The sequence below is a fragment of the Perca fluviatilis genome, chromosome 17, assembly GCF_010015445.1.
Source record: "Perca fluviatilis chromosome 17, GENO_Pfluv_1.0, whole genome shotgun sequence".
NCBI lineage: Eukaryota > Metazoa > Chordata > Actinopteri > Perciformes > Percidae > Perca > Perca fluviatilis.
Window position 1 is genome coordinate 4,544,615 of NC_053128.1, and position 15,208 is coordinate 4,559,822.

At 40.0% G+C, this 15,208-nt stretch overlaps 1 protein-coding gene across 1 annotated transcript; it reads right to left on the minus strand.

Moving 5' to 3' along the window:
- Positions 1-8,631: 8,631 nt before the first annotated feature.
- dpm2 (dolichyl-phosphate mannosyltransferase subunit 2, regulatory) lies at positions 8,632-15,154 on the minus strand. Its single transcript, XM_039780759.1, has 4 exons — positions 15,029-15,154; positions 10,772-10,861; positions 9,960-10,062; positions 8,632-9,851 (listed from the first exon to the last, which is right to left on the minus strand). The coding sequence occupies exons 1-4, from the start codon at positions 15,029-15,031 to the stop codon at positions 9,796-9,798; spliced, it is 252 nt and encodes an 83-aa protein (XP_039636693.1). The 5' UTR covers positions 15,032-15,154; the 3' UTR covers positions 8,632-9,795.
- Between the last annotated feature and the right edge of the window lie 54 nt (positions 15,155-15,208).

Here is a 15,208-nt window from a genome sequence, read left to right on the forward strand (position 1 = left end):
CACCGTCAGACACCGCCTACCAAGAGCCTGGTCTGTCTGAGGTTTCTCCCTAAAAGTAAGTTTTCCTCAGTACTCAAGGTTTCTGCCTAAAAGGAAGTTTTTCCTTGCCACTGTCGCACTAAATGCTTGCTCTTGGGGGAATTACTAGCCTGGGTAAACCCTGACGAACTTCCGGCAAATTTCAGATTTGCTCTGCAAGTCGGTCTGGCCAAGAACCCATTCAAGCCCATTTCCAATTTTTCCAAATCGAGGCACCAATCACAACCGTTGAGGCGGGCTTTACACAATGACGATAGCGCAGCGACTGCAAGCAGCGTTTTGTTTACATTCAACATGACGGCCACCGAAGCGCAGCAACCCGTTGATGCCGACATCGCTGCTACGTCACCCGGATCGTTGGTCTGATTGGTTGAAGGACTATCCAATGCGCCCAGAGGCATTTGAGCGGCATCCGTTGGTGACGCCCCTTTGGAAATGAGCTGTGAATGAAGCTTACCCAGATCCACTCTCAGTTACAACTGAGAAGGGTCTGGTGTCAACCAGGCTAGGTAATTACTGGAATTGTTGGGTCTTTGTAAATTATAGAGTGTGGTCTAGACCTACTCTAGTAAATCAGTTCAATCTGTAAAGTGTCTTGAGAAAACTCTTGTTATGATTTGATACTATAAATAAAATTGAATTGAATTGTGTCAATCTAATAATATTACTGTTAGGGCTGGGCAAAGAACATCACCATATTTTTGACCAAATACCTTGGTATCGATATTGCAACAACATTAAAGGCAAATAATAGAACAGCTAGAACAGTCTGGTAAGTTCAAAAAATTACATCACATTACTGTAATGCAGCCTTTAAAACCGGGAAAAGACAACAATGTCATATAACGATTTTACGATCTCCAAAATCTAAAATGATACCTAGTCTCATATCACGATATCAATATAATATCGATATATTGCTCAGCCCTTTTTACTGTACATTCTTGTTTGTGCTGGTGGTGGTTTCCAAAAAAACTAATGGTTGTTTGGCTGTGTGCGTGCCGTCATGATGTGTAGGCACATGACATTTTGTTGGTTTTGTGTGCCAGGAGGGAGTGCCTGTCATGTGTTTTGCACCCCAGCCGCTGACTTCCGCTTCAGTGCAGACACAGCTTGTGTGATGATGCGATTATTTGTGAGGAGGATTTGCATTTTGCTTAAGAAATGAGCTGTTTTCTTTTTGGTGATAACTCTCACTCTCTCGTGCTGTTTACCTGTTGCATTTCTGAGACTGGAGTAGTCTTCATTTTTGTATCAGAGCTAGAATTGTCGTAAGTAACGTTTGCAGTACTATAAGAGAAGATACAGAAGGCTGGTAGTTTGCTTATCTTTTCTGACGAGGGAAGTGGTGTCAGAGGGCCAAGGTTTAGGAGTCAAGGTTTGCTACTGGCAGCAACATTAAATAGACTACAATAAATACAGTACAGTATTTGTCTATTACGAATGGTCCTTCTCTTGGCCTCTTGCTTGATCTGGTTAAAGTTTGATGCATATTTTAGTGTTCTATTCTGTCGATTATTTTCTCGATTAATCTATAAGTTGTTTGGTCTATAAAATGTCAGAAAATGGTGGAAAACATGTTTCCTAAAGCCCTAGATGACGTCCTCAAATGTCTCGTTTTGTCAACAACTCAAAGATATTTAGCTTACTGTCACAGAGGAGTGAAGAAATTAGAAAATATTCTCAATTAAGAACGTAAGAATCAGAGTATTTATCCTTTTTTTTTCAAATAAATTACACAAACCGATTAATTGATTATCAAAATAGTGGCGATTAGTTTAATAGTTGACAACAAATTGATTAATCGATTAATCTTTGCAGCACTAGACACAACCAAAAAGATATGATGCACAGGCAACCATATGGTGAAGACATATATTTATTACAAATAACTAATAATATTGTTCAAAGTCTGGTACAGTAATGAAATGAGAAAGAAAGGAGCACTATTTGAATAAGGAGCACTATTTGAATAAAACGTTAATACAAAATTGCCCAAGAAAAGGGCAAAATTTTAGTAACAGGTAAAAGTAACATTTTAAAGGAACTAAAGAAGTAAAGGGGAGATCACACTGACAAGTGACACTAGAAACACGTTGCCAGCAAAACTATTGTTTTCCTATGGTACGGTGTGCGCCGCCTGTCGTGCGCTTTCTTCTTGCGCAGCACATGGACACACAGAGTCGCACCACTCATCAATGTCACACTTGGCTCAGGCAGCCAATCAAATCGAGCTAGAAGCACGCTTTACTAATTTATCTCTTCCTCCTACTTTCATGCCGGTAGATGCAGTGTTGCCTACTTGAAAACTTTCTCACTAGATTTAGTGACTTTTCAGACCCTCTTAGCGACTTTATTTCTAAAGTGACTAGCGACAAATTTGGTAACTTGAGACCATCAGGGGAAAAAATATATTTTAACTTATTCTCAAGCATGCTTCTCGGAGTAATCAGAGTCCATGGCTCTTCTGCCCAAAGCACATGGTCTCTATTTCAGAGACAACAATATCAATTCAACAATTGCTTATGCTAACTGCTAACTCTAATATTAGCCAACGAACCTCTAATTTAGCTGCTCTCTCTCTCTGCTTGAACCTGCTTGTTTTTTCGTTAATCACATTTGATCGCACCATGCTGTTTGCCTAAAGAGGCGTTTTTGAAGAGGCTGCGCCTCTAGTGATGCTTCTTGGTGTGTTAGCCCCTAAGTAGTGTTAATTTCGTCAGACGAGACGAGACTGACCGGGGATTTCCACTGGATGCGTAACAGCTGCAGACCGGCTCCGCTGCGTCTCTGCTGCGTGCTCCGCCGTCCGTCAATACCCACCGGGTCCGGATTTGTTGCGGAACGGCTGCGGCCGTGACTGACAGCTGTAGTCACAAGGACTTTGTAGTCACTAGGCGACAGCTATAGTCACGAGGCGAATTCAGGTAGAATAGAACCACAAAACCACCACCAGTTAGTTTACATCCAGAGGAGTAGAGGGGAAACGACTCTGTGCTGTGTTTTCAAGGTGTAGTGCAGGGAAATATGATCTGCCGTGAGCACGGTGTATTTTATTTTGAAAATTAACCGGATATTTATTTTGTTTCTGTGCTCAACTTCCTGTCCCGCACTATCTGCCGTGTGCTGAATTGCTGCGGAGCTCTCCGTCGTCCGTCAAAAATAGAAGCTCTGCGTATCTGCTGCGGAGGGCTGCAGACTGACGGAACTGGGACGGAGTCGGGACGCAGACGTTCCGCAGTCTGTGGAAATACACAGACTGACTTTAATGGAAACCTAATGACTCCGTCGACGTTCCGCAGACGTTCCGCAGACGTTCCGCAGACGTTCCGCAGACGTTCCGCAGACGTTCCGCATCCAGTGGAAATTGCCGGTAAATATGTTCGTCAACGACCTTTTTTTCCATGACTAAGACGAGACGATGACGAGACTGCGCCAATGTCCAAAAACACTGACTAAGACTAAATTAACATGCATTATTGTTGACAAAAAAAGACGAGACTAAAATGTTTTGCATAAAATAAAAACCAAGATAAAATCTCTCTTCATTTTCGTCTACAATCGTCTCTACTTTTTCATCATGAGATAGAATTCATCTGTTACTGAGACCCGGTGCTACGGCACCGACAGGTGCCCTAACGACCGTTATCTACCGGACCGAATAGCCTGCACTTCTCTCTGATGCTCCTAAACGGACGTTACGCCGCCTTCACACTGGCAGTTGAAATCAGCTCCGTAATACGCAATACGCCCCCAGCGGACGTCGTACTACACCGTTGAAGAGCTTCGGGAAGCGATTTACAAAAATGGCAGAACAACTAGAAGGACTGATAAGTGTCTGAATGTCCGATTCTCTCTGACCTCTCTATACAGATATAAATAGAAAGGCTGCTGCGTGGAGTAAAGTTGCCCAGGACGTTGACATGTCACGTTTGTTAAATGTGATACAGCGGTATAATGTCAATAGTTAGACGTCTCTTGCTAGCTAACCAATTAGCATTAGCAGGTTTGTTTATCAGTACCATAGCAATGCTAACTTCCATCGGATAGGAACCGTCCGTAGCTTTTCGCAAGAGTTAAATTTTTTTAACGCATCCGGATGACCAACTGACACGATTTTTTTCGCACCGCACTCGTTCGGACCCGGTTCGGACCCATTCGCATGCGGTCTGTGAATCTCTATAGGAAATGAATAACTTCCGGTCATTTCGAAGCCGTATCGCAGATGATTTCAAGTGCCAGTGTGAAGGCGGCGTTAGAGTCAACCGAAACATCGCTGCACGGGGCGCTAGTTAACACTACACTTGGCAGCAGGTAACGTTAGCCTACCGTTAGCTAGTTAACACTACACTTGGCAGCAGGTAACGTTAGCCTACCGTTAGCTAGTTAACACTACACTTGGCAGCAGGTAACGTTAGCCTACCGTTAGCTAGCAGTTGGATTTAAAACAGTTAAAATGCTGACAGCTAAATGGTGTAAAGGTTTGTCTCTATTTCCAACACGAGAGGTACGACAGTCTGCAGCTGCCGTTGTCTGAAAAACAACACATGTTGCGTTCACTTGAAATACGCCTCGCCAGTTTCGTGCTGCATTTATTTTATTGTAAAATATCCTTTCCCCATGCAGTGGTTGTTTTTGTCGTTTACTGTTGAAATAAGGAAGAAGCTCAATATTTATATAACTTTATAGCATTTATTTATTTTTATAACTATTTGACTGAAATGGTTATCAAAAATAATTTATTTAAAAAAAGACTAAAATGTTTTGACTAAAACTTGACTAAAATGGCGAGACTTTTAGTCAACTAAAACTTGACTAAGATACCTTGAGTTCTCTTTTGACTAAAACTAGACTAAAATGACAAGACTTTTAGTCGACTAAAACTTGAATAACAAAAATGTTTGGCACAAGACTAAGACTAAGACTAAATTAAAAATAGGTGACAAAATTAACACTACCGCTAAGGTAGGGTGACCAGACGTCCCAGTTTGACCAGACGTTCGTTTAGTGCCATGCAATCAAAAATACCTTTTCACAAGTTCAGTGGGTGCATTTTCCAAAAGAATGCTTTAATTCTGAAAAATAAAGTTGGTCCCCCACGAAACTTGCGCAATGTCTTTTAATATTATTTCCTAGATATGTAGGCTACATAGCAAGAAAATTCATGAATATTAACTGAGATAGCCCATTATGTTGTGAGTAGTAGGCCTAAGTGTGCTATTGGCAAAATTGTGTCTGATCTGTCTGTGTCAATGTCTGACCTGGGCTGGCACATGTTCACGTTAAAAAGTAAGTGCGTGCACGAGCACTACGGCCACGCACAAAGTGTCCCAGTTTTAGTTCCGGGAAATATGGTCACCCTACCCTAAAGCCCTGATTCGACAGAGCGCGTTTTAGCAGCTTGGGGCAGCTTTTTGTATGTGGGTTTGAATCCGACCTGCGGCCTTTTGCTGCGTGTCATCCCTTCTCTCTCCGCCCTTTCCTGTCTATCCACTGTCACTATCGAATAGATAAAAGGGAAAGGCCCCCAAAAAATAATCTTCAAAAAAACATTAGTTTGTAGACCTGAACTAGAATATAAAAGATAAGCAAGTTAGAGAGCTATCATTAGCTAGTGGATAATAAGTCTTGCATTGCCAGACCTTCCCCCACAACGCTGCAGATGAGGGTCTGGCTAGTCCATACAGCATTCCGGGATGGTAGAACAATGTGCTCTGGTTTATTGGCATTTCTTTAAACTAATCGCAATCGCCATGGTCGCCGCCAAGCCCCTGTGCCGCTGCAAAATAGCCTTGGGAAGGAACTTGTTTTGGTGGAACGTGTGTATGCTGAAAGGTTGTTTTAGTTGTGCAACAGAAAACTCAGATTGGACAGATAGTCTAGCTAGCTGTCTGGATTTATAATAATAAATAATAATAATAATAATAGTAGCAGTGTGTCGAGGAAGACCACGGCAGCAGATGCAATCACGATCACGGTGCCACCACAATCCAAGGAAATCTGCAAGATAAGAATGCACAGTCTCTGGGATTTAGGGGAGGTAGTGAATTGTTCAGTGTTATAGGTAGTTTTTATTAAGGTTTTATTAAGGTTCATGCCTATGGTGCACATCATTGTATTGTATACGAAAGTGTTGGGTGGTCTTCTCTCCAAGAAAGACATGATACTCACTGGTATCTCTTTATCTATAAAAACTGCCATCTTACCTTATGGAACTTCTCTGTTACTCAGAGGGACATTATCAGACTCGCTCTGCTGACTGGATTTTACGTCATCTGAACTTGGAAAAACTGCTTTTAGTTTTAGTGCACCGACTCCTGGAAAAAAATGACAGCACTTTCTTAAAATCAACTCAATTGTGCCTCTTGGACAATGTAGAAATCTGGTTTAAAACCTGCAAACTTCTTGTTGCACCTGCTTTACATAATTATATTTTCTTTTGCATCCATATTATCCTAATTTATTTATCAAATAACTTTCCAATTCTGAATGTTTATTGTCTTTCTATATTTCTTATGATTGTAATTTGTGTTGTCGTTCTGTATTTGTTTTTGTAATCTGACTCAATTAATGATCTCTCGAGGATAAATAAAGGTTGAACAAATATAATCTGCATAAAGAAGTATGCCAACAATCAAATACTCTAACACCCAATGTAAAGGATTTAATCTGAAGCTAGATCATCAATAGATGAAAACTGAAAGAAAACTGTGTCAGTGAAAAACAGCTGTTGAAGAGACCATCCTGTTCTACGCCCATGAACTTGTTTGGAGAGGAGAACAAACAAAGAGACAGCAGAAAGAATAGTGGTTTGTTTGAGACCTTAACTCTTTATCCCATCTCCTTGTTTGGAGTAGAGAACAAACAAGGAAACAGGATGAAGAGGTGACATTTTCCTAGCAGTAGATAAGGATGGGTGAGAAGGTGAAGGTGTACCAACTGGTTTGACGTTATAACAAAATGACCTCTTTCTTGAAAACGGGGAAAAAAGGCTGTGTCGAACATCACTCACCATTCACTAATGCACTACTCCCTATAAAATGGACACAGTAGTTTACTCTATGTTAAACAGTGGTTTACTCTATGGTGAGCAGAACGTAACTATTTCAGACACTTATTCAGGTAGTAAAGAGGTGTAGATTGGCACAAAGGTAATTTATAGCATTTATAAACTATGATGAAATGCACAGTGGGATTGTTAGCTTTTTTAGCTCTATCATTGGAATTTTTGAGGGCACTACACAGCAGATACAGTCAGAATTTATATGCTGAAATAAAAGTGTGGAGGGTAAATCAAGCACACTATAGCGAGGCCTTACTTATAGGCACGGTGATGTCAGAGTACTAACGTGCTCACAGTGACAATATTAACATGCTGATGTTTAGCAGCTATGTTCGCCATGACAGTGTCCAAATCACTCCCTGTTTACTATATAGTGCACTACATTTCCTGTCTGCCAGTTTGACTGTCCAAAAATGTATGCAATTGGGAAAAATCACAAAATGTATTTGGAAAACTCATTGGTTAGTTGTCATCACCCATGAATCATATGGCAGTGGTTCTCAACCTGGGGGTTGGGACCCCCAAGGGGGTCGCAAGTAAATTTATGGGGGTTGCCAGATGGTTGGGGAGAAAAAAATGAAATAACATTCTAAACACACATTACTGTGTGAGTTTGGTAAATTTCATGTGTGGTATTCAGAGCTTCATTTGTAAATCAGGAGGTCCTGGAACACAGAAAGGAGTCTGAAGGCGGGTCAAAATCCACAGAGCCTGGAGCACATTGGACAAGGCTAGGTGCTAGCTGCTAAAACTAAAATTCTGTTAAAGCAAAGCATTATTTGTTTACATGTATTAATCAGAGCATTCACACAAAAAATAAAATCACTCAAAATCAGCATAGGGACACGTGTAGAAACAGCTGTTTACAACGGTTTGCAGCTCCCTTTCTCTAGTTGTCGATAGGGGTGGGGCGGGTCTAAACACAAACCCCATTATTCTGGGGGGGTCGCGATTCGAAAAGGTTGAGAGCTACTGTTCTATGGTACACGAGAAACATACTGTTTGAAAAGTAAACATAAAGTCCATTATTGTGTGACTGTCCATAAAGTGTTTCAATTCAATTCAATTTTATTTATAGTATCAAATCATAACACGAGTTATCTCGAGACACTTTACAGATAGAGAAGGTATAGACCACACTCTATAATTTACAAAGCCCCAACAATTCCAGCAATTACAGTAATTCCCTCAAGAGCAAGCAGTGCGACAGTGGCGAGGAAAAACTCCCTCTTGGGAAGAAACCTGGGACAGACCCAGGCTCTTGGTAGTTATTCAGTAGTTATTTTCCACAGAGGGCAGCAGTCAGGAGGAAACATACAGTACTTGGATAAGCCACTACTCCCATCAGTAAAACTAGTCTACGGCTACTAGTTACTTATAAGCCTACTACTACTACTACTACTAACATATGTATTATTTGCTAGTGTTACTATCACAATGAGTGTTGCTATTAGAACTACAGCATCTACTGTACTGCAGATCTGCAATTATCAAGATAAACAAAGCATTTGTAATAAATAAAAAAACTGTTTCCCAGCATCACCAATTTATTTATCAAAGAAAATGGACCACTGGCCCCATTACCAGCCTTTATTATATACCAATTGGTTTGTATCAAATAAAATTCTGGTTTGCATCCAAAAAAAAAAATTACAATTAACATCATTCATACTTAAAAAAAAATTGACACATTGTCACAGTATTTACAGAATTTAAGACCCATGCTGCTTTCAATAAAGTCGGAATTTTGTCATTTCTTTACACAGTGACATATATTCCACCTCCTTCCATCCTGCCATGTTACTGTCAATTGTCATATTAGCCCAAACATAATCAATTCTGGAAAGTACGTTTTAAATAGGGAGGGTCATATTATATATATTGAGGACAAGACATTTATGTATTTGCATCAGATTGTTTTAGTTTCAGTACTGGTGTAACACCGGCTCCTACAGAGAGTGATGCATTATGGGTTGTTTGAAGCCTTAATGTTCACTGTCAAGGGGACTTTCTTCTTATAATCAGGGTTTTCAAAAATTTGGTCTGATTAGGTAAAAGTAACATCAGACTATTGAGACGCCTGTGAAATTCAAGATACGGACATAAGCTCTCCCTTTTGCAGTAGTTTGTTTATATGAGGCATTATCTACCCGATCCCAATGAAATCCTAATGGTCTATTAAATATGACATTGACATAAACCCTTCAGCTAAATGAATTCCTGTTAACACTGTGTACTGCCTACTAAAGGAGAGAACATTGTGACTGATCTGAACACTACAGTCGAGTCATAGTAACAGTGATTCACTGAGCAATCTCATAAGCTTTGGACACATTCAAAAGTAATTTTGTGTCATTTTTTTTTTTTTTTTTTAATGGGATCTTTAAGTTATTCTCATTGTTGCAGTCTATATTTTGTTTTCACAATATTCATTCTCAGTGTCTTTTTATAATCTACCACTCACTGAAGTCGAAGGTTTTCAAATTCGACACATAGCAGCTTTAAAACACAGTAGCTGATTTCTAATTATCAACTTGAACTGAACTGGAAAAATAAACCAAAATATAGAATAAATATCAGGAAACTTTCTTTTGTACAATTCTCATTCTGTGAGCATTAACGTCAGGGCCACTAGAGACGGTTTAGCATCAAGGCTATTTTCCCAAAATCCACAGCAGTCCAACATCCTGAGATTAGTCCACTTTTTTGGGCTTGCGATTCTTCCACATGATAACTGCAGTGAAGGCCCCTGTGGAGAAGATAAGAGTGGTAATAACATTGTCACGCCACGTTTAATAATATGTAGAGCATTTAGAGGGTTGTCTGCAGACTGCTTTGTTGTAGACGGTCTACTCACCTATACAGAGGAGCAGTATTACTGCTGCAATGCCGGGCAGAATGACTGAGTATTCCCGAGGAAGAAAATACTTGTGCAGTACGTGATCACTGTCCACGAAAGGCTGAAAAAAAATCGATCATGTAAAACATGTAGGGTAAATATGCATGTAATAATAATATTTAGTGAGACAGTAAAAGCATTAAGGTGGTGGTGGCCTTTCAAATGATCCATTTTAGAAAATTAGATATCGCTGCAAAAGATGTCACGCTGTGGAGGAAGGACTGGCTAGTCCACACAGCATTCCGGGATGAGAGAAAAAACGTGCTCTGGTTTATTGGCATTTCTTTAAACCAATCACAATCGTCATGCTAAATAGCCTCGGGAAGGAACTTGTTTTGGTGGAACATGTGTACGTTCAAAAGTTGTTTTAGTCATGCAACAGAAAACTCAAATTGGACAGATAGTCTAGCTAGCTGTCTGGATTTACCCTGCAGAGATCTGAGGAGCAGTTAACCATAGTCCTCAGAAATCCACCGGAGTTTAAAATTCCAACACAAAGAAAGCGGAAGGTAACGAATATCCGGCCGAAAAGAGGGAAATCCGGTGTAATTTCCGGCGGCAACAGAGCAATCCCGGAAGTGGAACGTCGTGGATAGACTACTGCAGGGGTAAAAATGTGCTTACTTAAATAATTTTGACATGTATTTTGACAGCCTCCCTCCTTTTGGTTGTTCTATAAACTGTACTGTGTGGACACAGCAGAAAGGTTTTAGAAGAAGAAAAAGGATTAGGTCTCTTATAAGGGTTTTAGGGACATAAACAGAACCTACCAGGATGATGACCCAGACTGAGTAGTAGGTGAACAACAGGAGGCTGAAGACAACAAGACTCATGCCAACTGCTTGATCCACTCCTGTAGCCTGAATGTAAACAAAAGATGGTTAAAAATTGAAGCAGCAGAGACAGGGATATCCCGACTTGTAGTTTCTATCAGTCAAGCTCCAGAAACGCTGGAGCCTTCATTTCACATGATGCAATCCAAAGCATCTTTTATTTGACTGTGTTAACGCCCTTGTCGTTCAAACTTTTCGGTTTTAGCCTCATCCAACAACCTGGTGACATCAGAGGTTGTTTTCTCAGACTTTAGGATGTCCTACAGAAGACACCAACTGTTTTTACAGTATTACTATTATGAATATAGTTGGCCTTAGTAATAATTATTACATAATTGTCCAATTGTAAAAATGTTCACATAATCGCAGTTTCTTTATTTAACCACAATTAATTGCTAAAATTAGCTAAGGTCTCAAGGCATATGACTGGTAATAGCTTTGTTTAAATATGCCAAATTGTAAAATAAATAAGTGATTATTGGTCAGACTATAGATTTTTATTATTATTATTTCAATTGTTAGTTGGTGGCACTTTATACACGTTCAAGGCAACAAAAATGACAAAGGGGGGATACAGTTAGAAAAAAGCTTTTATAAAAATAATAATAATAATAATAATAATAATAATGAGGCGTTGTTTACTTCATATGCTGTGTATCTGTGTTATTACATTATCTGCATCACATAACAGTGATATATAACTAAGGATGTATCCTGGTATTCATTCTAATCTTTAATTTGTTTCAAAAAATTAAAAAATTTGACTGAGAGAAACAATTATATTGTTAATCGCAATTATTTCTGAGACAATTAATTGTACAGCAAAAGTTTGAATTGTTACAGCTCTATAATATAGTACTATTTTTCAGTAGTAAAAAATTTCTATTTTTTGTCATCTGCCTCTGTTTAAAGAGAACAAGTGGTTGTGAAGATGCAGTGTTTCCTCTATGTTGATTTTATAGTGGCGGCCCGCCATTGCAAAATTTCTGCCGCCACGACTATTAAACGAACAGCTCCACCAAAAACGTCACCGCAGTGGGTCCGTTCTAATTTGACAACGTTCAGCTCATCGTCCTGATATCAAATATCTGGAAACGGTAAGTGAGTCAAGTGTAATATAACATAAATTGGAAATAGTCTATAGATGTAGTTGTAACCCACTCCCTCTGTGCGTCTGCCGCCTGGAGGTACCCCTCGGCACAGCAGCGATACTCTGCGTTGTGTTAGATGTTATGGGTGAAGTGCAGAGAGAAGGGGGCACGGGGCGCTGGGTGAAGATTGTGGCTGAGACCATCTGGTTTTATTGTCACAGAGAAGGCTGGTTCCCTCAACCCCTTACATACAGTTTTAAAAAGTACATACAGTACATAGAGTACATACAGTTTTAAAAAGTACATACAGTACATAGAGTACATACAGTTTTAAAACAAACATGGCGGCCTACACAGATCAAGTGTAAACTACGGTGTCTCGTAAGGCACAAAAAAGCGACAATTGCTGAACTGCATCTGTTATAGTAATGGCAACAGTGCCGCCTAGTGGCCTACTTAAGGCTAGTACCTACATAGTCATAGATATAAAGGATTATTAGGAACACCATACTAATACCGTGTTTGACCCTATCCTATGAATATGGGCCAACATTTCTAAAGAATGCTTCCAGCACCTCGTTGAATCAATGACACAAAGAATTAAGGCAGTTCTGAAGGCGAAAGGGATACCCCACACCATTACACCACCTCCAGCCTGCCCAGTGGTAACAAGGCATGACGGATCCATGTTCTCATTCTGTTTACGCCAAAGTCTGACTCTACCATCTGAATGTCTCAACAGAAATCGAGACTCATCAGACCAGGCAACATTTTTACAGTCTTCAACTGTCCAATTTTGGGGCGCTGGTGCAAATTGTAGCCTCATTCTCCTATTTTTAGTAGAGATGAGTGTTACCCGGTGGGGTCTTCTGCTGGTGTAGCCCATCCGCCTCAAGGTTGTGCGTGTTGTGGCTTCACAAATGCTTTGCTGCATACCTCGGTTGTAACAAAAGTTGATCTATCAGCTTGAATCAGTCGGCCCATTCTCCTCTGACCTCTAGCATCAACAAGGCATTTTCGCCCCCCAGGACTGCAGCATACTGGATGTTTTTCCTTTTTCAGACCATTCTTTGTAAACCCTAGAAATGGTTGTCCGTGAAAATCCCAGTAACTGAGCAGATTGTGAAATACTCAGAACAGCCCGTCTGGCACCAACAACCATGCCACGCTCAAAGTTGCTTAGATCACCTTTCTTTCCCATTCTGACATTCAGTTTGGAGGTCAGGAGATTGTCTAGACCTGGACCACAGCCCTAAATGCATTGAAGCAGCTGTCATGTGATTGGTTGATTAGATAATTGCATTAACATGGAATTTAACCCTTGTGTTGCCCTTCGGGTCCCAGTGACCCAAAGGACAACACAAGGATTATGTACTTCCGTTTACTTTGTTGAGAATTGCTCTCTAAACAAGGGTTAATACAGCACCTTAGTTCTTGTTTGTACAGCATTTTGGTCAGCTTAAACTGTGTTTAAATGTGTTCTAGAAATAAACTTTACTTACTTACTTTACTTTGTTGAGAATTGCTCTCTAAACCCTGTTTCTTGTAAAGGGAAGTACATAATCCTTGTGTTGTCCTTCGGGTCACTGGGACCCGAAGGACCACACAAGGGTTAACAGGTCTTCCTAATAATCCTTTAGGTGAGTGTATATTGTCAGTCAGGTAAACACTAAACATTCTTCTTGAGTGGGGGGGTTCCAGACAGACCTGCCCTCACTGCTAAAAAAAAAAAATCCTAAAAAGGAAACACAGAGATGGATTGAAAAACGTTACTATCCACCATCACCGTGATGTCCTAAACTATAGTTTCTAAATTCACAGTAACATGTCATTTAATGTAGGCGGTAAATGGTCAGTCCATTGAAATTATGTTGAGGATTGAAAAGTAATATATATGCTTAGCAAAGAGTACATAAGGCTGTTTTTTTTTCATATCTCCACTTTAGATGAGTCAAACAACAGGCACCAATTAACCACCGCCATAGGGCATATATTATTCTGTAAATGTAGTACATCTACCACAATAACTTCCATTAAAATTAATTAATCCCACTGAAAAAATTGTAAACCTCAAATAATCACTCTCTATACATAATTCCAGTTCAATGCTGTTCACCCTTCAATGACAGGACGGGGAGGTTTAACTGAGGACAGCTGCTCTCATATTCACACTTCAAGGTCTGCATTAGAGAGCCATGCCAAACTCCATTCAACTCAACTCAACTTTATTTATAAAGCACTTTCAAAACCACAAGTGGAACCAAAGTGCTGTACATAAGGTATAAAAACATAAAAGCCTAAAAAACAATACAAACAAAACAAACAACTTACAAAGCATTATCAAATGCTAAGGAAAACAAGTGAGTTTTAAGAGCACTCTGAAAAACCCCCAGAGAAGGACTGGTTTTTACAGACAGAGGAAGGTCATTCCAAAGCCTAGGAGCTGCAACAGAGAAAGCCCGATCACCTTTACACTTTAAGCGCGTTCGTGGAACTACAAGAAGTGACTGATCATTTGATCGCAGAGATCTGCTGATTCAAATATCTGTTAGTTAACAGCCGATTTGATTATAAATGTGCAAACATACGCATGTCGCACAACATCAGACACATTCAGTTCATGAATTAACAATGCTACATTGAAACGGCGTCAAACCTATTAACGTTAGCTTATGTTGCATGAATGACTTGCGAAGGAACGTTTTGGGAAAACCTGTTGTAAAGTTGAGAGACTCGTGAGTAACAAGTTGTTTAGCTAGGTTTTGTACATGTGCAAGTTGGTTAGTTAATTACATTTGCTATAAACTAAAACGAAGACAACACGCGAATTATAATTGATTTCACGCCAACTACAGAGCCAAACGTTGACGTTATAAACTAACATTATTGTGTCTAAGGTGGTCCTCATAACCGTGAAAGATTAACGTTAGCTAGCTAACAGTTACTGTCTATAACGTTAGTTAACTGTGCTTTAGCCAGCGTAGCTTCATTATCGGATGAAACGGTCCAAAGATTTAGTCTGCTTATCTATCAGTTAACGTTATAACTTCAAAGAGCTGCAATACATCCACTTGTTTAAGTTTAATCAGCTTATCTTTCTTACCATTTCTGTTTGCTGACGCTTCCTGCTGTTCTTCCTCCTGTTGAGAAATCCGGCTGACAAGATGGATCGGAGGGTCTCTGCTGCCCCCTACTGGTTGACCTGCAAAACACATGTACAGTAGCCTGTATGTATACAGGCCCCTGGCCAGACTAGTGCCCCACTAACACAGAACGTTTAGGG